This window comes from Macaca thibetana, chromosome 12 (assembly GCF_024542745.1).
Source record: "Macaca thibetana thibetana isolate TM-01 chromosome 12, ASM2454274v1, whole genome shotgun sequence".
In the NCBI taxonomy this organism is placed as follows: Eukaryota; Metazoa; Chordata; class Mammalia; order Primates; family Cercopithecidae; genus Macaca; species Macaca thibetana.
The window spans coordinates 32,088,492-32,116,204 of NC_065589.1; the positions used below are offsets into that span (position 1 = coordinate 32,088,492).

At 36.3% G+C, this 27,713-nt stretch overlaps 1 protein-coding gene across 1 annotated transcript in view; it reads right to left on the minus strand.

Moving 5' to 3' along the window:
• CPS1 (carbamoyl-phosphate synthase 1) overlaps positions 1 to 27,713 on the minus strand; it is a 117,797-nt gene that overhangs the window by 15,631 nt on the left and 74,453 nt on the right. Inside the window, 11 exon segments of the mRNA XM_050751434.1 lie at positions 734 to 904; positions 2,686 to 2,775; positions 4,429 to 4,536; positions 6,922 to 6,999; positions 10,514 to 10,589; positions 12,422 to 12,489; positions 12,902 to 13,096; positions 16,581 to 16,762; positions 19,172 to 19,235; positions 19,692 to 19,757; positions 21,065 to 21,206. Coding sequence (XP_050607391.1) covers positions 734 to 904; positions 2,686 to 2,775; positions 4,429 to 4,536; positions 6,922 to 6,999; positions 10,514 to 10,589; positions 12,422 to 12,489; positions 12,902 to 13,096; positions 16,581 to 16,762; positions 19,172 to 19,235; positions 19,692 to 19,757; positions 21,065 to 21,206 — 1,240 coding nt within the window.

Consider the following 27,713-nt stretch of genomic DNA (forward strand, 5'->3'; position numbering starts at 1 on the left):
TGTAATTCAAATACGTTTATATATCACCAATCCTTATTCCTGTCCAGCCAAGTAGTTAAAGGTCATAGTTCTGTGCACAATCATAATGATGCAGCTAGAAGATCACAATGGCATTATTAAGATATTACTTAAAATACACATACGTACTGGAAATTTGTGAACAAACTTTAAATTTTCCTGGTTACTCTTTTTAAAGGTGTCATCAATTTCAACAACCTCACAGCACCATATACAGCAACAGCTGTCTCAATTTTTCAAATGGAAAAATCATGCCACTGAAGAAAACATGTACTAAGCAAAGGTGGTCAATGTGGTAGGAATTTAGCCAACCCCCACAGGGTAACCCTCTTTACAAAGGTCATGTAAGAGTGGGCACAATTCAAGCTTTATCCTAACAAAGTATGTCCTGGATTTCTATTTACCAGCTAAACTAGCATCATCATGTGTCAGCTGCATAAAAAGCTGATAATTCACTCAGTTACTTGGTTTTGAAGTTATGGAATTCTAGATAGTTTTTTAAAAATTTTTGAATGTACAATAGTTCACATAAAGTTGCCTATAGTACAACTGCAGTACATTATCAAAAGGAAACATAAATCTCTAGTCCAACCCTTTAGTTAGAAGGTTTTAAAAGTAACAAGATTTTTGATGACAAATTGTTCCTTTAATTTCACTAGAACTCATAAAATGACTAATACATTTCAAAAATGACTAACATTTTTGAAAATGTTACCTTAATTGCAACATAGTCAGCAGGAATTATGGGATGGTCCAATGTTGGAAGAGGTTTCTCATCAACATTCTCTCCAATCATCACCTTGGTGGCCACATCAATGAAGTCAACCCCGAGAGTCTTGGAAACAAAGGGGAAGGATCGAGAAGCTCTCAAGTTACACTCAATCACCTGAAGAGATAAAATTCAAAATGAGAAAGAGGACATTGAAAGCCAGTAACAACAATATTAATATTCTCTCTACCACTGGTTTCCAGCTGTTATTATCTGGGGACCAGCTCTTGTTTTGCTAATCTTATCTCTTTTATCCTCACTGCTTGGATTTTTCCAGATACTTTCAGTCAGTATCTCTGAACTCTGACTTTTTTCCATGCCTTTTTCCAAATTGCATTCCCATGCACTGCTGATGGGTTTCGTTTAATGCAGAGCTCAAATAATGCCATACCCCTCCTGAAAACCTTCGCTGGATGTCCACTGGCATCAGATTAAAGTCTAATCCCTGAAGGGTTTCTGTCCTCTTGCTTCAATGCACCTCACTATCTTATACTACTCTTATACTACTCTCCTGGACTCAATCTTACTTTCCCAGTTCATTCGTTTTACTCAGTAAAATCATCTGATTCAACTGAACTATTTACTGTCTCCAAATATGCTCTTTTTTCACCTTTACAGATGATGTTCTATCTATATGTAATAATCTCTCTACCATCCTTAACTTGTCAAAATTCCAACCATTTTGCAAGATCCAGTTCACAATACAAAATCTACCCTGAAGTCTTTTATGATCTACTCCTAACCAAGCATAGGATGCTCAAATACATGTTCGTGCACACACACACTGGAGAATATGCCCTCTCTGCTCTATAAGTACAATCCCATTTTATTTGTACATCCCCTCTAGCAACTATGATACTGTACTTGATAGTTTTCTACAAATTTATCTTCTTCCAAACCTTCACTAAATTACAGGATTTTTGAGAGCAGAGGCTTGCCTAATACAGTTTTGCAGCCACCATATGACTGTGAGTAGGAGGTAAATCAATGTTGGTTACTACTATGGTTTGGATGTGGTTTGGTCCCCATCAAAACTCGTGTTGAAATTTGGTCCCCAATGTGGCCGTGATGGAAACTGGAGCCTAGTGGGAGGTTTTTGGGTCACAGGGGTGGATTTTTCATGAATAAATTAATGCTCTCCTGTTGGGGTGAGTTCTCAGTCTGGTAGGAGTAAATTAATTCTCGTAACAGTGGGCTGTTAAAAACTATGGTTTCTTCAGTTTCTCTCCCTCACTTTCTCCCTCACCATCTGATTTCCCTTTCCACTCCCTTTCCACTCTCCACCATGAATGGAAGCAGCCTGAGACCCTTACCAGATGCAGCTTTCCAATCTTAGACTTTCTAGCCACCAGAATCATAAGCCAAGTAAACCCCTTTTCTCTGTAAGTTATACCCAGACTCAGGTATTCTGTTATAGCAACACAAAACAGACTAAGGCAGTTACTGATTAGCTAAACTAAGTAGACGAAATTAATTAGGACTAATCTAGTTCATTTATCTTTTTTTTTTTTTTTTTTTTTGCAAATGGTATCATCTCTGGGTAAGGAGTAAAGGAGAATTTCAGTACATGTAATTTATGACTACTCTACACATTCAGTATATTTATGATAGTCTGTCTCACCGTATCCATCTATACTATACTGTAGGTGCCATACGGTGACCTTCCCAATGGATCAGTGTGCTTTACAAAGCTGTAACTGACTTATCAGTGCCACCAAGAGCCTGGGCCTTCAAATAAGGTAGACGTTATACGCTATGCATCATTCCACACTCAGACACAAACAGATCCAGGGGTCTCAGTTGCTCTTTGGTGCTCACAGAGAAGATTACCAGATAGATGCAAACCAACATGAGTAACATAGTGGTGGTGTCCTCTCAGGCATCTTGGCATTTCTTACCAAGACATCATTTCCTTTGACAAGAAATTGGACGTTGAATGGACCAGAGATGGCAAAAGCCTTTGCAATCTTCCGGGTAGCATCCTTCACCTAAATTAAAAAGGATAATCATATAGTGTGCTAAAGAGTATATCTTAGTTTTTGAAAACTTTCTAAAAGGCACAATACCTTAAATTTGGATGTCTTTAATTTCTCTTTACAGAGAGCTATATATCTACATTAATAATTATAATGGAGGGCACTATTAGGCTTCCATTAACAAAATAATATGCAATAAATACACACCAAATAATAGGAAGGAAAAGAACAAATAATTTTACATGATTATCTCTCTGCCAAATTCCCCTATCTGCCTACAATTATATAACCTGGTTTTACATTGAGGGTTAAATGGAATCCTTTCAGTCTCATTGCTTTAGCACCAGAAACTGCAGTCCAACCTCTATATCAATGTAATGACCTACCTGCTGGGGAGGTACAGGCCCTGAAATTACATGGTACTGCAAAGAGACCAGAGAGATTTCTTTTATGTTGCTTTTCCATTGCCCTGGACTCTACAAGGTTAGATATTATGTTTGGAAGGAAACAGTGTTTCCCTGTAGGGAGGCCCTGCATGTCACATACAGGAATCCCTGTATTCAACCAGAGCCAGAATGTCCCTATGCCAAGAGGGGGCATTGATTACAAAAAGCAAGAGTTCCTCTCTCATTATGCTCACAAGAGTGGTTCAGCAATGTAATTGGGTATAAAAGGAAGTAGAGTCTATGACACGTTGAGCTCTGAGAGATTTCGAAAATCCTGAGTTCTGAGGATCATTTATCCTGACATGAGAAACTGCCGTACATTTGAGATCCAAGGACTTCTTTTCTTTTATGCTTCTGCTATTACAAAGTATCCTGCTACCTCTACCTTCTAGAACAAAGACCTTCAGAATCCAGCCCAATGTACAACCAGAGAGACGGGTCTGCCTGGATTCTGATGGCAGGGTCACTGGAAAAGCTCACTAAAAGGAGCTGAGCCTGATCTAATATACCTAAAGACTAATGGGACCACCTCAAAGGTTATTTAAGATGATAGGCTCTAAATGTACACCTAGCAGTGCATATTGAGAACTAAGGCAGAGTCATTATTTTTGGGACGTTCTTTATAAGACTGGCTCTCAAAGACAGCTCAAATGAGATATCAGAAAGTGCTGTTTGGAGGTGAAATCAAGGGTGAGGAGGGAAAACATAGATTCCAGAAAGTTCTCAAGTGACTGGTTCACACCTGTTTCCCCACTCCTAACTGAGAAGCATTGCTTCAGATGCTGCTCACCTGTGTGTGGCCCTGAAACATTAGAATCGCCGGGAGCAGTTCTCTATCATCCCCAGACTAGCAGCGATAGCGTCACCTTAGGACTTGTGAAAAATGCAAATTCTGGGGCCTGATCCAGAAATATGAAATCAGAAACTGGGGGATGGAGTCCAGCAGTGTGTTTAGCAAGCTCTCCAGGTGTCTGTGATGCACATTCAAGTTTGACCACCCCTGTACTCGCATACAACCAAAGGGGCTCAAAAGGACAGTGAAGAAAATTGTTATCTTTAGAATACCCAGGTGACTCAGAGCAAGGAAGTTAGCCTCATCATTAAATTTAACCTGCAGCATATCTTACATTGCTATCTAGCTTTAAAAAAAAAAAAAAATTAGGTGTTTTTTTTTTCCCTCACTGTTGCCTTTTCCCTTCCACTTTTATTTATAAATGACCTTTTCAATGGCCCCTTGGCTGATGGTTTGTGTGGGCAGCATCAGAGTGGCATCTCCCGAGTGGACACCTGCATCTTCGACATGTTCGGAGATGGCATGAGAGATAACCTGGCCAAAAAAAAGAAAAGTATTTTAGAAAGAGTTTTCAGGTCCTCCTTCAAGAATGCTACACCCTCATCCTCCCCTTTGGTCCTAACAGATGCACTGAGCATGGACCAGTTCCCTTGCTGCATTCCTGATGAGAGCAGTAGAAAGTGCTGCCTCCTTGTGCAGTAACAAACAAACAGAGCCTACCTCCCTCATCCACTGATTAGCATTGGTATAAGTAATAGGAAAAGAGTAAAACTAAACAAATTCATATTGATGTTTAAGAATGGGATAGGAAACTAAAGCATTTGAAAAGCACTGAAAATATCTTCATCTTTTAGGCACTGGGAAAGAAAAGAAGGTGGGAGAGCTCAATATCTATCTAGGTAAATGGCACAACTTGGGTGGACTAAAAATAAGTCTCAAAGATCTCATCAAAAGATCATTAAATGGAAGTTTGAAAGGGGAAGGAGTCGAAAGGAAAATATTTTAGTCCTTTTTTAGAAGTAAGGAAACAAAAGCAATGTAATAATAAATAACCCAGGTTCATGTGACTGGTATGTGACTGCGTTAGGATTTTGAATCTTATCTGTCAGATTCCAAAGTCTATGGTCTCAATCACTATAACCCATGTGTTAATAATATGTGTGTCCTTGGGAAATGGCGAAGCTGAGAGTAAGGGAGAATAATTGGGTGGGTATAAAGGACTTAAGCAAATCTCTTATGTAATTTATTTATCAGATTTATAAACGTCTTAAAACAGAGTGACATTTGAGTTTCCATCCTTCTATTCTGTGACCTGGGCAAAGTGCTTTACTTGCTTAGCCTTGGTTTATGATAAGATAGGAATAACCTGCTCATAGCATAAGCTCATAGCATAAGGTAAGGATAAAAGAGACCACATATAAGTAAGAGCTCATTTTTTACAAGAGCTTATTTATAAAATAATAAGAGCTCATTTTTGGTGAGGTGTCTAGAAAAGGGGAGGCATTCACCCCAGCGAGCTCAGCAACAATCATAATATACCTGCAGTTCTATGTCCATTTCTTAGCATGGCAATTTAAAAACTATGTGAATAACCTGGAACATTTCCAAAACAGGGAGTACAGGACGACGTGCAATAGTTGATATCTGAGAAAACCTTAGGGAAAGCACGTATCCTGGCAACCTAGAGCCAAATAAAGACAACAGACCAGCCTTATTTTACTAGTACAGTATTTGAAAAAGTACAAATGTCTCCAGGCCAGTCTTACATTCTCCACTTCCATATATAGGTATCACATTCCTCTTATTTTATATCTCAACCTTCAAATACTTAAGATGTTGAAAAGGAAAGAGATAAAGTTTTTGCTCTGAAACTCAGAAAACCAGGGATAAGAGTCCCAAGGAAACAGGACTTAGTTCAAGATAAAGAATACCTGAGATGTCAAAAAAAAAAGTGACCACAATATGTAATCCTACAATGTGTTGTGTTTTGTATCACCAAAGTGCTTAAAAGAAAACATATGACCACCTTCCAGGGATGCTGTAAAGAAAACTTCGGACTTGGAGGGTGGAGGGCTGGAATAAATTCTCTCTAAGGGTGTTTCAACTCAAGATTATGTGATTCTGTCGTAAGTACATACCATTACCATTTTTATTAACAAGATCTACTCTGAACTGCTAATCTGGAAGGAAAAGAAGAAAAGATTTAACATCTTCAGTAGTGTTTTGAAGTATTTGCAAAGCAAAAGATGAACGCCAACTTCGTATTTTTCCTTAAAGCAAGTAAAATGGCATAGACTCCCTACAACATAACTTACTACATTTTAAGAGAAGTCACAAATACATTATTAATACAACCATAAAACTAAAGTAAAACATTTTTTATACTTTCATTTCTCCTTGAAGTTGGAGGTATTCATTGTATTAGAAATACAAGATGTGATATGGTAAGCCAATTTCATATTATTATCTTTATCTACTTTGTTTGACTTTGCCTTTATTAACCCAATAAAAAGGGAGGAGGGTGGGAAATGAAGAAAGAAGAAAAAACAGGATTCAATTGGGAACTTCAGAAAGAAAAGTATTAGATGTTTTCATAATATCCATTGAAACATAAAAGGAAAGCTACAGACAAAAGAAAATGAGAGAGAAAATCTATTCAAAAGGAATGATGAGTACAGGATGATAATTACTTTTGAGTATCATCAGAGAAATTCTAACAGTATGAAACATAGAAAATGTTATACCCATGACACCTCAACTGAATTGTCAGAGAATTTGATTTTTTTAACAGCTTCTCCACTATTACTGGAGACCTATTTTATAGATATCGTGAATTCTAACCTGTCAATATTTCAAGACTGTTAAAGAAAAAAAAATGATCAGAAGGCAGGAATGAAGGAGATGAGAATAAACACTTACCCTTCCATCTTTGCCAACAGCATCCATTTCTACTTCTCGGGCCCCTTCAATAAATTTCGTCAGCACCACTGGGTGCTCCTGTCACGAAGGAAAACAGAGGAGCAGAATATTTAGCTAACAGTATGTATATAGTGTCAATAAACCATGTACCTTAAGTATTATAAGTATCAGGGCAATACTTGCAAAACACTCAAGGTTGAACATACTACATAAACTCATTACCTAATCTGTGCTGTAAGAACAAGGTTGTTCTCTGCTTACAGTGAGGCAGAGGGTCTTTCTCCGACTTTGAGCGCTCAGCAAACTGACCATGAATCCTCAAGTATAGGCATCCAGGCCAATTAGAGAAAAGAGGGGACTAAGTAGGAAGCAGAATATGGCTTCTTTCTCTGCTACCAGAATCATGAATATTTCTCTACTTTATTATTATATAGTATTATTGGTTCAGAATATTTCTTTCTTTCTACCCTTATCTTTTCTGAGCACTACAACTCCCTAAATCAGATCTCTCTTTGAGAATTGTGGGAGAACTCAGAATGAGAGTTTCCTTTTGGTCTTACTCATCCTTTACCTCGAGTTGATTTGTCTTATGCCACTTCTAGAGTATGACATTTGGAACTGTAAAACCAAGTATTTTTATTTATTAATCTTAAAACATCCTTCCTTTCTTGGCTGTTTCAGACCCTTCTCATCCTGAAGTACTTCCCACACTCAGTTCCTCCAAGTTAGGGTTGGGATGCCCTCCACAACCTAACCCGCACTTGCTTTTCTCCAGACTAAATGAAGAGGTTGAGGGAAGATCTCCAGGGTTTAGATATCTTCTCCTCTGTGCCATAGGCTAAAACAACCTGGGCCACTGTCTTCTTACCAGGCCCTGTATTCATTTCCTTCCATGAGTCTCTTCCCCACATGCATTCTATCTTTTCTCCTCAGCTTCATCTTTCAAATCTCAACTCACCCTTCAAGGCCTAGGTCATACGCCATCTCCTCCCTGAATCCTTCTCTGAATATCCCTTTTTCCTCTGAACACAAACCCCTTCTGACCACTATCATGAAATACAGCATTATATAAGGCTGGCCTTCTGAAAAAACACTTTCTTCCTTTGGTATCTGTAAACTACATTTTTGGGCTTCTTTCTTCAGCTCATTCGTGGTTCTTTCTTCTCCTCTCTGCCTTAAATGCCAGTATTCCTCTGGTGTCTGTCTTAGCTGTTCCTTTTCTTCTATACTCTCTCCCTCAGTGATTGCTTTCATTTTCTAATCTTCAATTAAAATGATATGCTATTTATTTCAAAATCTATATTTACTTCTCTATCTCTAGCCGTGATCTTGGTACTCAATTCCAAACCTATTATAATAACCCTTGCCTGTAAATCATCTCCACTTGGATTTCTCACAGGCAGTTCATATTCAAAAGGTTAAAAAATAAATATATAATTCCTCCCTCTAGACTTTTCTCCTTCCTCAGTGTTCCCTATCTCAATAAATGGCATCACTGTCTACCCCGTTATTCAAGGCAGAAGACTCAGGAGTTATCCTTTATCTTCTTTCACCCTCCTCCTCCATTCATTCACTAATTCTTTTCAATGCACATTCTTATCATTTCTCTCCATCTTTAGTGTCATTACTCTTATCCCAAGCACTGTCATCTCTACCCTGAGCTATACCAATAACTCACTCACCTCTTTCCATGAATTTGGTCTTCCCCATAATTCACTCTGTGTACTACAGCACACTAATCTTTTTAAAATTAAAAATATGACTAAAATTCAAACTCATTATAATGACCAATAAAGTCTACTTTATCTGGTCCCTGACTACTTCTACACCATCATTAATAATCAGCATCACGTTTGATGTCCTAGCCATATAAAGAATGCTTTATCAGTTTTGAGAAACTCCCTACTGTTTCTCCCCTTCAGGCCTTCAAACATGCTGTTCCTTTCTTCCTCCTACCCCCACAATGTAAGCCATTTGCCCAGTTAATTCTGAATCAACCATTAGGTATCAATTAAAAGTCCCTTCCTCAGGGACTAGAGCCCAAGACTTTCACACTCTCCCTCAACATCCTGTATTTTTTCTATTGCAATGTTCATTGCTCATCATATTTAATTGTAATTATTTGACGTCTATTGAGCCTAGCAAAAAGAAGTCCTATGTGACAGTAGAGATCATATCTTTCTTTACATAAGTATAATTGCTGATACTGAGATCAATGCCACCATATAACAGGTGTTATAAATAAATGAATGCATACATAGATTAGTGATTGATTGGGGCTGGTTTTACTCTAGAGTCATTGAATTTAGTGTCCCAGATGCTGCTGTAGTTTGACAGGGAACATTGAACTATAAAGTATTCAATCACAACATCTCTATTATTAAACTTTGGTCCCCTGTGGATTCTATCCATATGCTAATGGAAAAATACTTTAAAAATATTGTACTGAGATCCTATGAGGAGTGTTCGAGGCAGACAAGATGGGACACCTGCCTCATCACTCATGTGAGACCAGCTGAGTACAGTAGTCAGTCCCTGAAAAGGGCCACATGGCAGGACCCCTGGCCAGGAATAAAATAGAGGAGAAGACAATTGATGTCTCACTCCATTAATGAAAACTGGCCCATTGGAAAGATTCCTTTCTCAGCTATCTGATTTGCACACAAACATGAATTCAAAATCTACCTGGTTTTCTTTTTTTATACTCTTTGCCTTTTCTCACTCTTCATTCTTATCTACTCTCTTACCACCTAAACATCCTTGGGAGCAGCTATCATACACAGAAGAGGGATCCAGCGTCATGTGTGCAGAAACAGTCCATGCACTTTATTCCTCTTTGAAGTGCTCCTGATTTCACTCTTCCTCCCTCCAAATTCCACTTGCCTAACATCAAACTCTTCTCTATGAATTGTTCCCCCCCTTAAAAAAAAAAAGCCCCAACAAGCTTTTGAAAGCTTTTAAAAGGAAAACATTACTTTTATCCTCTACAATACAAGATCAATAACCCCACTGGGTAAATCTTAAATGGATCATGCTGAGGTAATACTGAAGGAGAAAGTAAAGGCTGAGGGGAAGTGGAGGAAGGCGGTTGAGTTGCCACAAAATAAGAGATGTTTGTATTAACTCACAAATTGAATGTGCCAACATGAAAAAATAAAAAATAGTTGAGTGAGGGACTATGAAAGTTGCATGTTTGACTAAGGCAAAGTTCCCAGATGTGAAAATTAAAAATCAGGAAAGCTTTCACTTGTTAATGGTGAGCAGGGTTGAGCAGCCCTTGAGACTAGGAATTCCAGAAATACCCTGACCAGCATCTAATTCATGAGAAGAACAAAAATCATTGTCCTTTTAGACTCCTGGAGTCTAAAATCTGTTTTGATAAAATATGCACAGGTATTCCTCTTTTTCCACCAACCTTAAAAATCTAGTTATATTTTAATACCTTCAAGTTTTCTCATTCTTATATATAGGAGACTAGAGGGTAGAAGAGGAAAAAAAGAAAACTCATTCTAACACATTGTGTGAAAAGAAAACATACAAAGTAAGGTTGCATTTAAGAGACAAAAGTCACTACAAAGAAATTGGACACTACCTGGGAAACTCTAGTGGCCTCTTCTAGGAATTTTTTCATCTCATCCTCAGAGAATACCACATTCATAGCAGACCCACTGGAAAAGGAGGGGGAAAAAAAAGCAGGTCAGGTTTATGCTAATGTTAGACTTAACTGGTTCTCAGAACAGTTCCAGACAACTTTTAGGTCTAGTCTGGGCAGAATAACAAGGTGCCTCTTGCTAAATTGAGACTTTTCTCCATTTAATCACCAGGACAATCAACCAAAGTATAAAACTGACAAAGTTGAGGATAGAAGAAGGTAAAGTGTTGGGGGTCGGTAAACCTGTATTAATTCCCAAAGGGAATCCTGGTAGCTCCAGTAATTATACTTCTCCAAGGTTTGCCCTTTCTGATTTACTATATTAACACTCTGCTGGTTCCAGGTAATTCTTAAGCCTTAGCAGGATTCAGCCCAGAACCTGATTTCTCCAACCTGTTTCTTCAGAGTTCAGTATCAACTACTGATCTTAGCCCACTGCTCTGTTGTCAAAGCAGGTTATGCTACTCCCTCAACCAGATTGCAGGTGAATCAATTTTTAAAGTAATATTTGCTAACATAATGTACAGTATCTGAATAAAATCTTTTCAACTATATCCTTTCTTTTTAAATACTTGAGAAAAAATGCTATCTGAAATCAATTTACTCTGAATTTCAACATTTTCAAAATGGGTTGGGAGGGGAGGAGAGGAGGAGTAACAGAAAGCAAAAAAAAAAAAAAAAAAAAGAAAGAAAAATATTACTTTGCTTTTAAACGAAACATTTACCTCTTTTACACTACTACAAATTTCTCTTTTAAAGTTAAAATATATTTTTAATTGGCAAATAGTAATTGCATATATTTATGAGGTATTATGTGATGTTTTGATCTATGTTTTGACATTATCGAAAGTCAATCAAGTTATTTATATATCCATCACCTCACCAGTTTATCATCCTATTACAAATTTCTGCCTAAAGGGCTTTCAATTGCTTCATTTGTTTAAGAGAGGAAGGCTAGAGCAATAATGCTTATCATTCAGAGTATATGAAACTGGAACAAAAATATAGATTGCAAAAAGGGAAACGAAGTGTGATAGCAAAGCTGTTTTTTTAATCCTTCCTTAAATGTGTGCATGTTTAAATTAATTTACATTAACTCCTCAAAGAGGTAGTATTATTAGACTATGGTTTACACATAATGATATTTAAATAACAAGATTTCCACCTCATTTGAAATTTTTCATTTTCATCATTTTAAAGGAACTCATATCAAATTCCATTTACACTTTCAAATTGTGCAGAGCAAATTGTGTTTCTTTTATTATCCCCTGTTTAGTGAAGTCATTCCTTACATGTGGTAACATCTGAAGAAAGTAAGTGATAATTCACAACTTCTCCTTTCATGATAAAACTTTCTTTTAAAGTTTAATATAAAAGATCCTGACTGTCCCTGTTCCTCACCATTATAATTTATCTATTAAACATTCTTATCTCAAAAACTTAAAATTTTAAAACAAAGGCACTATCAGAAGGTGCTGACAATAGTCAAAGATAAGCTGTCATTACTGGGTATCAGAAAACATGCTGGTGAGAGATACCTCAATTTGTGTGTGTCTTTTTTTAATTGTCCTGTTCTCTAATACAAAGCTACCCTCTCTGGTAAGGAGATGCCTTCCATTACACTTCTAGATGAAGAACTGTAGTCTCTTCCTATGGCCACTCCCTGAAGGGAAAGCATTAAACTAGAAGACCACACATTGGTCCTTCAACTGGCTGTGATGGTTTGGAAATTGTCAATGGATTTATAAATTACTACATATAGAACCTTAGTGTTATTAGTATACAGCATGCATTTCTGTATCTCCCAATTTTTGAATCATTGTTTTGAAAAACAATATACAGTGTTACCTCAAAACATAGGAAGGCCTCAACAAGCAGGGGTAGTCCACAGACTTTGCAAATTCCAGTGCTTCATTCTAATTAATAGAAGCAACGACAAAAATGTATGAATAGTTTAAAATATGCAATAAAATTACAGAATGTATCATTAGCTCAAGTGGTAACCCAGCTTCTTTATTCTCTAAAAGACACCATTAAAATGTAAATTGGGCACTGAAATACATAAAATTCCTAGCTTTTGATTCTAAATATCAAATCTTGTTCAAAACTGGTTTGAAATTATTTTCATTGTCTGAATCTTAATGAGAATACTGCTATCAATTCATAATCAGCATTTAACTGCAATCATGGATATACAACAACTTTAAAGAAAATTCACTAAGTGTATGCATTCTATCTGCCCTGTAGTTAACATATCCAATAGTCAACATTCAGGTTACAGCTCTTCAAAATAGAACGTTAAAAACAGATACTTGTTTCTCTCCTTACCAAAGTATTAACAGCTTTCCAAGGTGCCTGAGCCACCTTCAGCTCATCCAAGACGGCTGAGAAGATGGAGCGATCCTCAGCCCTGTCAATCTGCAGGGGGCTTGTGCCCATGATCTTGACACCATTCTTGTACAGAGGAACTGCCAGGTTGTTTGGAATCTGGCCTCCGACTGATATGATGCAGCCACCACATGCCTGAAAAAGATACGCACAATATCAGCCATTGGAGTAACTTCATTATGAATGGACAACTATGCTAATATTGCATCTATTTCCTTACTGATAATTCTTAACCTGATTGTGATATTTACATCTCTCCTACCAATGAATACTGTTAAATGATGCCACAAAGTTTTGACTTCCCAGGCACTTAGATGCTACAATCTGTGCAAGATTTCCATACAAGTACACATGAATATCATTTGTGACGTTCACATGTGTGGCAAATGGAAAGGAAAATCAAGCCAATAAATGTTTGCCACGTACTCTATTCTATAATCAATTAATTCCCGGACTACTGCTGGAATTTCCTAACTGAATACAGATTTCTCCCTTTAACACTCCCTTCTCCTGCACACCTGCACCCTAGCACTTCACATTAAGATTAAGCAAGACTGCTTCATCAAATTGCTCCTACACTCAGAGTTCTCCAAAGGTTTCCGTTGCCTAGAGAATCAAGTATAAACTTTTGACCCCCAGGGCACTTAAGACTTTCCAATCTTATCTATTATCACCCCTCTTAGCCTCAAAAAGACTACTCATTAGCCCCAACTACCTACTTTCCCACTAGCAAATTCTTTGCACCACTGAAACTTCCCTGGCTGTTGTTTCCTTTCTCTTCTCTTCCAGCTTATCTAACCTTTAGCTACCCCTTAGGTCCAGTCTAGTATCTCAGGTCCCACTTTGATGACCTTCCGCTTTGATGACCTTCCACCTTCCCCTCTCCTTTGCTGCAGCCTTGGTACCTGTCGACAGTACCTAGTAACTGATTTTAGTTCCTACTGCCTTACTACTTGCTTTACAAACAGTGCCAGAATCTTTAGCCTTATTTCAGATGTTGATTTGTGTAAGATTTTCTTACATAAGCCCAAAGCTCCTATTAGCTGTGTGATGGTGTTGTGCAGGTCTTGCCCACACAGCAAAAGGAATTCAGTATGAGAACATATTTGTAAGATGTTAATATAACATAGTTTTATGGAATAATCCAATCTTAAATTGATCCAACACCAAATATCACGGGACCTGTAGGAACATAGGGATGAGAACCTGGTAACCCACACAGGTAAATCATCATCCTTATCCTAGCCATTATGCCTGAATAGTTTCAAGAAACCTACTGAAATAAAATCTTATAACTTTTGAATATTGTTTAGTAGATTTCTAAAATATTTAGGCCCAAAATTCCATTAAGCTCCCAAAATTCCATTAATCATACCTAGATCTGTTTGCATCCTTTTTACCCATGTTAGTTTTCTGTTTTTTTAAACCTGATAGCACTAACCTACCACAGCACAAGAATATTTCTGAAACAATATCCAAGTTGCAATCATACCAGAAACATATTTTCAATAGAAAAACATTAAAAGGAAATGCTTCAAATTTATTTGAGAATATCTTAACTTATCCCGGCCACTAATCACTTTGGTTAGTCCTTATTTTTATGCACAAATTAGATGTATTACAGAAAGAATGTAACGTGAGAAAATTTATCTTTCTAACACAAATAGTATTTACCTCATTACAAATGGCCCTGGTTTTTGGAATTTTATGAATTATCTCCAATTTATAAAATTCTATCTGTACACCTGCCAATGAGAAGGATGATGCTTTGTATTTTACTAATTTACATTTTAGTAAAAGATGTTTTATAGTTTAGGCAGTATTTTAGGATTACATTTAATTACAATTAAGCCAAATGCTATAAATGAACCTCAATTCTGTCTTGAGTCATGCATTCTCTAATGGGTTTTGCCTATCACTAATTAATGTCTGTCATTAATCCATTCATTTAACTTGTTTTGTGACAGAAGTACCATTGTCTACATTTACATATGTACATCATATTATGTCCTCTAGCATATTTTAAATTACCTCCTAATATATAGTAATACTATATTTTAAATACAAATTAGTTTCAAAGAAGGCCCAACTTAATTCTTTCTGTAACACTGACTTCAGTTTTAGTAAACAAATCTCATTAAGAGCCATGTATAATTGTATCCAAAAGCAGTCACAGAGGTTTTTCATCTTTCTTTAAACCATTTCATGAGGACATAATTAATTATATGCAAAAATGCCTGCTGCTATCATCTGTAATGTTTTTTAATATTTTTAAATTAGTATTTGATTTTTCACATTTATATCACAGATACTAGTTTTATTGTTAATGTCTTGAACCTGTTTTCCTAGGTGTCTATCATACTGAACCTGGATTTATAAAATATTCAAGAAATATTTGTAGGGTACACTTATTTTGATGCCCACCTGTCTCTGAAATGAATATTAAGGAGTGATTTAAAAACAACCATGTCAGAGATAGGTCTAAAAAAATGCTATATATTCTATTTAATGGATCAATTTTATGAAAGGATTAGTAGGCCAGGCCCAAGTAGACAACTATAATTATACATCCTTCCTAAACTTGTCTAGTTTGTTTTGTAATAGTAAAATAATAACATTATTCTAGCACTATACTTCATACTTTACAATCTGACTTCAGCCATAAACTCTACGTTAACTTCACAGTATTTGCAAGTGGCATGTGTTTATACTCATATGATTCATTTAAAATAAAGATAAAACACAGAGAATTTATGTAACTTAAAGAAATCAATGAGGTTGTCAGTCAAAACTAAAATTTAAGTATTTTGGCTCCAATTTAGTACTTTTTTCCCTCTAATTGACTATATTTTCAACACAGAGATGATTTTCTGTTAAAAAGTAATAATAGTAACTGTAATAATATCAAAGGCCTAACTACTGGACATCACTCTAAAATTTTCCAGTAGTTTTTGTTTTAATTATAAGATAATTTAATTTGTGCTACAGTCTTATAGTAATCTGCAATCCCAAGAATTCACAGTGAAGATACTCAGTAATATTGGGATGGGAATGGAGGAGCAACTGTAAATGAAAGCTATAAAAGAAGCAAAATTATTCACAATGAACTCATTGATCTTAAACTGAAGACTAATGGCTTCATCTGATGGAACAAGGAATTAACTGGTCTTTTTTGAACAATTGACTATTTTCAGTGAACTGTTCATCATTAAACCACATCACACAAACTAGAAAGAGGCTGTTTATTGTATGTGTAGACGACCAATTAAATCACTCTGCAAGATATTTATGAGGGATCATCTTGCATTAGTTAATATGTATCTGGCACATGTTATCAAGTAGAGTTTTCAATCTAGATGAAACCCTTAGAAAGAAAAAGTAAACTTTATGTGAAAAATAATCACTCTGTGCCAGGGGCTCAAAAATATAAGAATGGAGTGATTTTTTTTTTTTTTATAGAGTTTTACTACAAAATAAGACAATGGATGCCACTGGCAGTTCTTTCTTCTAAGGGGAATTATAATATATATCTACATACCTGAATGCATATATATAAAGTGTATACTGCATATAGCTATCTTCTTTTTTTCTTTTTTTTTTTCTGTTTTTCTTTTCTTACCTCCTGATGGTAGATGTCTAGGATTCTCTCCAAGGACAACTCTTCAAAGTACAGTTTGTCACACTCATCAAAGTCTGTGCTCACAGTCTCAGGATTGCAATTCACCACCACCGTCTTCTTGCCAAGTTGACGCAGTGTGCGGATACTAGAGACAGCACACCAATCAAATTCCACACTGCTGCCTGCAGAGACAATGAGATTGGCAAAAGGGGTAAGAGAAGCACAAAGTTACAATACAAAAAGAAGCAGAAATGTATCACCCGTCAGTCCAGGCTAAGGAAGCTAATGACTTTCAATTCAATGTTTAAACTCCAAAATATAAATTTCAAATCCATGATGCATGCTATATTAGTAGTAGGAGAAACAGGTACAAATTAAACAGCAAGGAAATATTGGCTTGTCATATATGCTAAATTCTGCAATAGAAAATCTCAATATTTGAAATATTTAGAACTTCAATGTTAATGGCAGGTAATTTTAATGATAAAAATAACCCTCACCTACTGAAAAGAAATTCAAAGTGAATACATTGACCTCAATACACAAAAATAGTTAATCCAGTGATCAGGATACTTGAGCTCTTTTTTCAGCCTTTCCATTTAATCTACTGTCTGAGGGCTGAACCTAATGATCCCTGAGGTGCCTTGCAGCTCTGACATATCCTGATTGATAGAAAAGTCCTATCCTTTCCAAGCATATCCTTTTAAACTTGGCAAGGCCACCCATGCAGAGTGAGTGACCTTCTATAAAGAAATCTGAAGTGTAATAATGGCCTAAACACCTCGAAATATCACGTCTACTGGGATGCCATAGAATTGAAAGTCCACAGACTTGTACTAATTCTTTGCATTAAGATATTGTCTTCTAAAAATTCTTGTGAAAATACGTTATTCAAATATACTGGCATATTAATGCTAAGTAAGCATACACTTGATTATTAGCTTGATTAGTCTTTGGATCCTGATGTAATGAAGAATTACTGCATAAATAGGTAAAATTTGAAAAGGAAGAAAAAGTACTCCAGAGAGTAGACAGGTAGATGCTGGTGAAATGGTCAGGCTATTTAGCCATAAGATAACTGCCATGGTCTAAACATGTCCCCTGAAATCCATGTGTTGGAACACTTAGTCACCAGTGCAACAGTGCTGGGAGGTGGGGCCTTGTAGGAGGGTTTTAGTTCATAAGTGCAGATCCCTCATGAATAGATTAATTCCATTATAGAAAGCTTGCTGGACATAGTGGCTCCTGCCTGTAATACCAGCACTTTGGGAGGCTGAGGCAGGAGGATCTCATGAGTCCAGAAGTGTGAGACTAGCCTGGTCAACACAGAAAAATTCCATCTCTACAAAAAATAAAAATAAAAATAAATTAGCCAAGCATGATGGCACACGCCTACAGGCCCAGCTTCTAAGGAGGCTGAGGTGGGAGGAGTGCTTGAGCCTAGGACATCAAGGCTACAGTGAACCATGATCATACCACTGCATTCCAGCCCAGGTGACACAGTAAGACCTGTCTCAGAAAAAACTGAGGGTGAAGGTTTGATGGAGGGAACTTGTTCCCTTTGTGCTCCTGTACCTTCTGCCATGTAAAGACAGCATTCCTTGTGGGAAGCACAAGTTTTAAGGTGCCATCTTAGAAGCAGAAACCTATGTCTTACCAGACAACTGAACTTCCTGGCACTCGATTTTGGACTTCCCAGCCCCTAGAACTGTGAGAATTTATTGATAAATTACCCAGTCTCAGGTATTTTGTTACAGCAGCACAAATGGACTAAGACAATGACTAGGGTGGTAAAGATAAACATTTTTGTCCTACTTCAAGATTTGTCCAAAGATTGGTAAACTAACATATCCTGAACCTCTTAGTTCATTGTAAAAACTAAAGTAAACTATGCTTAAAGTAATAGAGTAAGACTACATATATTTAAATCATAGATTCTATCATTTCCATATTATAATGCTTTGTGGAGATTAAATATTAAATCCATATGTTGACTAATATCACTGTCCATTAAAATACATACTTGCATTTGTAATCATCTTTAGTGGTTATTTAATTGGCTGGAGAGAAATGTCATAATTTCTGGTGATTACGTTTTAATTTGCCTATATAATGCTCTACCGGTGCACCAAAGAAACAAGATTTTTGCATTTGATGTAAACAAAAGTCATATATGTTACATAGGATGAGGTCAGAGATGGTATCTGTGATATAATTTCTGGCTAATGTATAAAGTCCTTGAGTAAATGTAGATCCTTATGAAAAACTATGCTAGAAGATAAAAGATCAATGTCTAATCCAATCCCAACTCCAGCGAGAGGCTCAATTCAGTTAAAAAGGGTGAAAATTAAGTTACACGGTGAAATGAGAGGAGATAGAATTTGTAGTTGAGACCTGCATTTGAATCCCACTCTACTACTAAATAGCTGTATATATTTGGGTTTTATTTTTCTGAACCCCAGTTTCCTAATGTGCAAAACATATATTATAGCATTTATTTGACACAGTTCTTGGAATAATGAAATTAACATGCATGAATAAAACTATATAAATTGTGTAAAGTCCTATATACATATAATTTATTATTTTACCAATGTGATATGGACCACAGCCTAACACCATCATTCCATGGTCATCAAAATTGATATCATGCTCCTGAGGAAATAAGAAAAGGAAGATGCGGAAATCATTATGTGTTATTATTCCATTTAATTAAACTATTTGTCCTATCATTAAGTATGTATTTCTCATTCTTCCTCTTGTTAACGTGTATTCTCTATTAGTCTCTGGAAACCCATAAATATAAAGTTATACAAGTCCTACTTATTTATAAAAAATAGATATGGCACAATATTTTTAAATTAAATAGTCATGAGAACATAGCATAATTGTATGATCACATAGTCATTGTCCTTAATTTTTCACTTGTTTGATTTCATTATCTTAAGGCAGTTCTTAAAAGACTGAGTACAGGAACATATAATCATATCTCACACATGATGCCATTTTTTATTACCTAGATATCCAAAGAGGTAAAAAATATATATTCCCTAGTGTGAACTGTCTACCAAATCTAGTGCTTTCTGGATATGCCAGTTTGCCCATTCCTACCTGACCATTGTAGGTAACATAGAGATAGTTTGTTACTGACGGGTATTCTGCAGCCAGTGTATCAATCTGTAAGAGAAAACAAATAAACAAGAATGTTATTATAATTTGCTCAAGACTAAATGTTTTTTGCTTTATATATGTATATATTCCTTTAATTCCTATTACTGTAAAGTATGCAGACAGGAAAATGTATGACCCATGGAATTGCTTTCTAATTCTGAAAATAAGAGAGAGATAATAGTGATATGGTCTAGTTATCACTTGAGAAACACGGCGTTGGATCACTAGTAGTAGTAGTATCTCTCATGAACATTGCAAAGTGGTCCTATAGTCAACTGGTTACTAGGAAGACTTACCCCACCAGCTCTCTAAAAGCAGCTGTATATGAAATCTTAAATCTGAGTAAAATAACCTTTATGTAAGGATCTCTTTGGTTTGCAAATTAATGCACAGGATTTAAGTTGCCTGTGGCACTAAGTGTTCGGATGACACAAATACCATAAAGCCATAGGGGATGAACAGGGGGGAGAACAAGATCTCATTGAACATATTTGGAAATCAATTCCACTCTCAAGGGCCAGTAACTCAGCTTAGTGAGCAAGAATTTGGGGCCGACAGGGCAAGCTGGTATAAAGCAGGTGAGAAGGAAGAAAGATAATAATTGCTGAGTGGAAAATATTTAGCATCAAGCTTGAGACCTAAGGGTATGCATGTGCCTCTTGAGCATGCAGAGAAAAGTCAATGATTTTAAAGGACAAAAACCAGCTGGTGGTACTTTAAACCAAGACATCCCTTCCATTAAAGGCCAAAGGAAAAAAAAATCACAACAGCACACCTATGAATGTTCATGCGTGATTGTCATGAATACTAGATGAGCTCATTATGCCCAGCCCTATCACAATGAATACTAAATGAACCATAATGATGGGGCACTTAATATAAAGTATTACCCTGTAAAAAGTTAGTGCCAAAGGAGATAACTATTATTTTCAAGAGGGTCAGCCACCATGCTAGGAAATTTCAAGTCCTTCTATTACACTAAGGATTTCTTAACTACTTACATATTTGAACACAGGTCAAAAAGCAGAGGAGAGAGAGTTTAAATTTTTGTTTTGTTTTGTTCAGTTAGGCCAAGAAAATCAGGTACTCACTCTTATCTTTACAACCTAGTGCCCTTTCCTTCTTTCCCTTTTAAGTAAAAATTAATCATGTGCTCAATAAAATTGGTGACATTATGAGCATCAACCAGATGAGTAGTGTCACTTCTTAATCCCACTCCTCTTTTTATTGACAATGGCCTTTTGAATGGGTGCCTACATTTTACCACAGAAATCCTGTTGGTGGGGGTTGGAGGGAAAGGGAAACTCTTTTACCTGTTTAACCCAAGGGTGGATGTTTTTCTTTAGCCTCAGCTCCCTTGTCTGGGCCTCAGTTAGCCCAAGGCACTTGGAAATCTGCTTATCTGAGAATCCAATCTCCTTTGCTCTTTTCAGGGTTTCTTCAGTAATGGACTCACTAGGATTTAATAGAAAAGAGAGATTCAAGTTTAGACCAAACACAATAAAAAGCAGTGACAAGTTCAATTTCAAAAACACCAAGGCTTCTTATTTTCCACCTTCAAACATATTTAAGTCCTGTTGTCTTTTAAAAATACACAAATAATGACAAACCCACTCAATCTTCCAGCCTCTATGAAGTCTTCTATTTGCAAAGCTGACAATCTCTGATCGCCTGCTTTCACACTCTATGTGACCTCTTCCCTGCTGCTTTTATAAAAAATGGCAAGTGCATTTACTGTTCTAATAAATGTGCTCATTAGTAATAATCGGAGACTTCACTCTCTAAATCCAGGAGCCCTTTCTCAGTTTTCATTTTCCTCAACCTGTCATCACAAGACCCTTTTGATTATTTATTTCTTAAAAAGATATTCTGGCTTCCACTAAGTGACTCCTCACTCTACTTTATTACTCACAACTACCATTTACTAGTTTGGGTTTCCCCCGCCAGGGCTCTACCCTTTGTTACCTGCTTTTGTCTTCCCTCTCTCCCTCTCTAAATTCGGCCACTGTCATGGGTGCAAGTTGCACGGTTGGTTGGTGATTCCCAAATCCATGGCCTATTCTCCAACATCTGACCTGTGCTCCAGGTCTTTATGCATATGAGCTTCGAGAATCATCTTCACCTAGGCGTCCCAACATTGCATCAGGTTGGATATCCTCTCCATAAATCACCTCTACTTACTAATATCACCCATCGGTCTACGTTGAGAAGACAGTTTTGTCATTTTATAATTGTTTTCTGCTCAAACTAGATTTGTCTTATTTTCCCCCTGCTCCTGTCCATAGTGTAGACTTTATTTGTATTGTTTCTCTCATCTGTAACACCTTTGACATTCCTTTTACCTTCTCAACTTCTCCCCAACCCTCAGCAGCCCTTCAAAGTCCAACTAAAGCCAAGCTTTATTTGTGAAGCCTTTTGGTTTGCTCTCATCCATGCTGAACTTCTTGTGCTTTTGACTGCCTCTTTTGCTTGAAGCGATGGACATAGAACCATACAGTTTAGCATGTCCATTTTCACCTGATACTTTTAATGTCTCTTAACTTTTATTCATCAATCAGGCTTTTTCCTGCTAGATTTAAGTTCCATAAAGGTAAAGAAGACATTTGGCTTATTTACCAGATTACTCCCCAAATCGACCACATTATCTGGCCCACAGAGAGCATTCAATAAACATTGATGAAAATAAATAAATGAAGGATAAATATAAGTAATATAAACACAAATAAAATGCATATATTTTATAAATTAATTATAAATATAATTTATGAATATAAATAAATGAAGGATAAATATAAAAACTTCAATTCCCTAGGTTTTTATTTTATAGAAAAGACAAAGAAATGATTAAAATTAGCTCATAACTAGATTTCAAAATGCATGCAAAAATAATTTGTAAAGAACTAAGGAAAGAAAAATAAAATACTACTGTAAAAGCATCTTTAACCAGATACCTGTGGGCCAGCTATTTCATGTAATAGTTAATACAATACAATTCAATTATAATAGTTTGATAGTCAATACAATGAAATTAAAATAGTGTATTGCCAGAAGAACTAACTTGCATTAAGAAAACATTTTCATGAAATGCTGTTAATAAAATGTAATTGGATTAAATCTATTGCATTTTGTTCATTCTAATCATTAATCTGCTTTAATTAATTCATATTGTGAGTTTGGAGAAGAAAAATCAAGCTGGCGTATATAATGGCTATTTCTCTGACTTTCCAATGTCAGTATTAGTTTAAATTTTTGCAGCTACAGTTCTTCCTAGTCAATTTGCTTTTCCTATTGAACCTAAATTCCCTTCTGTCTCAAATCAGTGTGTTAAATCTCCCATTGAATTTAATTTCTTCTCTTTTTATTCTTATTTTGAATTTAGTTTTCCCAAGTATTTGTTAAGCATTCTCTCAGAGCAATGCATTTTCCTGTTAAATTCTTGAATGCGATCCAATATTAAGTATTATTGCTGACTTAGTATGTGTGCCAAGCCCTGTGCTTTGGAACTGTGCCATCCAACATAGTAGCCCCTAGCCACATGTGGTTATTTAAATTGAAAAGTTAATTAAATCTTTTACAACTAAAAATTTAGATCTACAGTCACCAAAGCCAGGTTTCAAGTGCTCAATAGCCACACATGGTCAGTGGCTCCAGTGTCAGAAAGTGCAGATTATAGAATATTTCATCATCACAGAAATTTCTACTGAACAGTGCTGCCCCAGAAGATACAGAAGCAATATTTGAGACAATGAAATGATAGTGATTCAAAACACTTTATGGAGGGATAAGCTATGTGGTGCTACGTGAGCCCAGAGAAAGATAATAGTGTGAAAGACTGTACTTGAGAAATACTATGGCAGTGGAGGGATGAGAACAGATCTATAAAGAAAGTTCAATTTGGCCGGGGGCAGTGGCTCACACCTGTAATCCCAGCACTTTGGGAGGCCGAGGCGGGCAAATCACAAGGTCAGGAGTTTGAGACCAGCCTGGCCAACATGGTGAAACCCCATCCCTACTAAAAATACAAAAAATTAGCTGGGCATAGTGGCAGGTGTCTGTTAATCCCAGCTACTTGAGAAGCTGAGGCAAAAGAATCACTTGAACCCAGGAGGTGGGGGTTGCAGTGAGCTGAGATCACGCCACTGCACTGCAACCCAGACAATGGAGTGAGACTCCACCTCAAAAAAAAAAAGAAAAAAGAAAGTTCAACTGTATATAGATAAAAGAGTTGACAGATGTACAATAGACAATGGCAATAGTATTGGCTATTGTTTGAGAGCAACAGTGGACATGGCACATAAGGGAAACATACTGAGGATTTGTGGTTGAAAAGAGTGTACAGGAAAGTGGATGGTGAGGGCAGAGCCACATTCATTATCATTTTTTCATTAGTGCTTTAACATTTAGTGAATATGTGCTCTGTATCAGACCTGTGCTGCCTATATTAATGATGGAAGATGAAATATTGTATTCTTACATTTAGGAGGTCAGAGGATGTTAGGAAGCACGAAGAGCCATTGATATGTCTACATCATGAGAGGTGCCATGAGAGAAGTGTGCACAAGTTGATGCTGTGGCTTACGGCAGGGGCCCCCAGCTTCCAATGGGGAAGTCTGGAAAGGCTTTACCCCAGAGGGGACTTTTGAGCTTCAGAGAGCCTTAGAAACACCAAAGTTTGTGGTTACTTTTAGTTTCGGGGAAAAAAAAGAGAGAGAGAAATTAATTTTAAAAGTAGAGGAAAGATTTCCTTTTTTTTGTTATTGTTGCTATTTGTTTTAGAAATGTATGTTTCTACTTCCCTTGCCAAGAATATGCTCCCAAACCAATTACTCATTTGTTTACGTGCAAGTATGCACTCAGCGTTTCAGTGGAAGTGCTTGACAAATAAGCTATTTTTCTAAGTTAGAACAATAACCACTTTTACTTAAATGACTAAAATCCTAACTCTGAAGAACAGTCATCCAGATACACGTAAGACACATGCCTTGAAAAGAACCATCACATCTATAATTGTGACCATGGGCGAACACAGCAGCACCACAAGTGCAGGTTCTTCAAGTGCTAAGATAACCAGAAGTCATGTAGTTATCTTTAGCTTTTTCAGTCAGGTTTTTCTATTTGTTTGTTGTGATAATTTTTAGGGGGTCTTTAATTATTTGTTTGCATTCCTTCTTACATGGAATACCAGTCAGTTCTTCAAAGGTCGCTATGTTGTTTAAAATGAAAATTACAAGTAATGGTATTAAATAAGAAAAATTTAGATTCTTCACATTTCTATTAGGGATGCAATAAATTTGCATTTGTTTCATCTACATTCAGCAATGCAGTATTTTCATGCAGGAATGTAGTATTTTCATTTCTGGAATACACATAATTTATCTTGTTCTTTTTCACCACAAGAGTCTAACAGATTATATGTAGACATCTCTAGAAAATATACAAAGTCTTCCTCCTCTACCTACTAAATAAAACTGGGGACACACTTACCAGCAAAGAAATAAAAATAATAAGAAAGAAGGGACAATGAGAAAGAAGAAAGAAAAGTTTGATTGATAAGAATTGGCCTTGTGCATTAAAAAGTGAAGTGAGTTAATTTTGTACTCAGCTCTGGTGACGGAAAAAAAGTCATCTGTAAATCAGACTAACTCAATTGTTACTGCTCCCCAGTCCGTAGCATTTCCCACAGCAGAGAGTTTTCATAATTTAAAGGAAAAGTCTGAGAAGAGTAACAGTAACACAAAATAATGATTGTGAATGATACTTCAGAATGGGAGTGAAAACCTTCTACATAGCCATCCCCTTAAATCATACCAGGTGAGAATTTTGAAACAGATGTACCAAGCTAGACCTGCACATTGCATATTTTAATCTCACTAGTTGATTCTTAGGACATTTTCTTGGTGAGCCAAAAACTGCTTTAAAGTCTGCCCAATTTTCAAATAACTACATCAATAATATAATACGATATTTTAAAATGTCTTGAATTTTAGAATTATTAAATTGAAATGGTATATTAGTACATTCATGTTCATCTACCTTAACTTGAATACAGATATTGGGTATGTGTGATCATTGGATGTTCAAAGTGATATAATTTCTATAGTATTCATGGTCTCTCTGGTTATTTCTGCTCTTTAGACATGATCATGAAATACTGCAAAGCACTTAGCAATCCTCCTCACTGAGAAATCACTGTTGATCCTGACCCACCACAGCCATTAGAGAGGCACAGACAAGTTAGATCCCTTCCCACAGTCTGTGCTGCCTAATTCCACAAGGTACTCCTAACGCCAAGACAGGAAGCCGGTCAATTCTCTGTATTGTCCTCACCTTTCCTCTCCTCTGTTTTCTCTCTTCTGTGTAACACCAGGCTGGCTGATATGTCATTACACACAGAAGAAAATTCACTTTAGTCCCAGCTTGTTCTGATACAAAATTTTATTTTGTGTCCCATTATAATCAAAGAAAAAAAAAGACAGTTCAAAGACACAATTCATTAGTTGTGGGGCAGTGATTTAGATCAGGTAAAATCTCCTCAGAGTCAGATACAAGATGAATAATCTTAAGCAAACACAAAGCTCATTTAATAATGTGGAGACTCAGATAGATGCTCCTCATCTTTATCTGCCCACATTGTGCTCCCTCCATTTTGTTTGCCAAAAAGAATTTCCATCACGGTGGGTTTTTGTTTTTGTTTTTTAAATTAAGCTAGGTAAATGCTTATTTTTGAAACAAGGCTATAACATTTTTATTTTTCTGGAGGAAAAATAAAAACCTTAATTTGAAACAAACTCAAAACAGAATAATTACTAAAGGAAATATAAATACTGAATTTCTAATTCAACACTGCTTTTTGAAACCTCAATAGGGAATACTCCGTTTATATTATGTTGTAAATCAAGACAGCTTTATGCCCAGCTAGAAATGTGATCAGCTGAAGAAAGTATATTGCACAAAAGCACACAATTTTAAAATATGCATACTAAATTATCCTTCTGTTATTTGATATGTGTTTGTATGTACTAGTATTTTATGTTTGTTTTTACTCTTTTGAACATGTACACATTAAATCTGTATTTCAGAACAAGGTCCTCTAAAATATGCTATTATATACACAACTTTTCTTTCCCTTGCCATTTTGCTTTGCTTTGAGAGTTCAAGGGCAAACTTTAGAAAAGGTTAGACTTTCATCATTGCATAATAGAATGTATACAGTAAAACAACACACCAAATGGCTGTGATGCTGGCCTTTTCATAATCTTCAGTTTCTTTCTACTTAGCAGCACAAAATGACAGTTTGAAATTTTAGAAGGGGAAAAAAAATGCCTTAAAACCAAACCATCAGACTTTTACACACTCTGCCATAATCTTCAAATGGTGAGACAGCATGGTTCGGCTTCTACAGCAAGAAGTCTCTGGTGTGTTCTCTGGTTTACAAACAATACAAGTCTTTCTCTTCGCTCTCGAAGACTTCCAATGTAGATATTGTTGTTGTTGTTGTTTAAAATTCCTCCCTGTCATCTCTGAAACTTCCTCCACTCACACTTAGTCTTCAATAATAAATGATAAAAGGAAATGGAATAAATTCCCCTTAATGAGGAAATTTTCACCTGGCACAGAGGAGCTGGGGAAATCTATTAGCTGACTGGAGGAACGCCTGCAGCATTCTAATTATCAGGGGAGCAGGCGCACTTCACACAGTCCTCTCTTCCACTTGACTGGCTTTTATCGGATCCACCAACTCACAAGTAATACTAAACCAAATTTCCCCTCCAGATTGCACAAGCTCTAATGTGAAAATGAGCACTCCACCTGGCCTACAATTATGGGATGGGTTTGCAATTTTATTATTATCCTCTTTAAAAAGGAAAAAAAACAAACACTCCAAAATGGCAGAAAAAAACTAAGCCTGATGTTCAGTAATGGCATCTGCTTTAATAAGAGAATTGAGTAAGATATATGTTC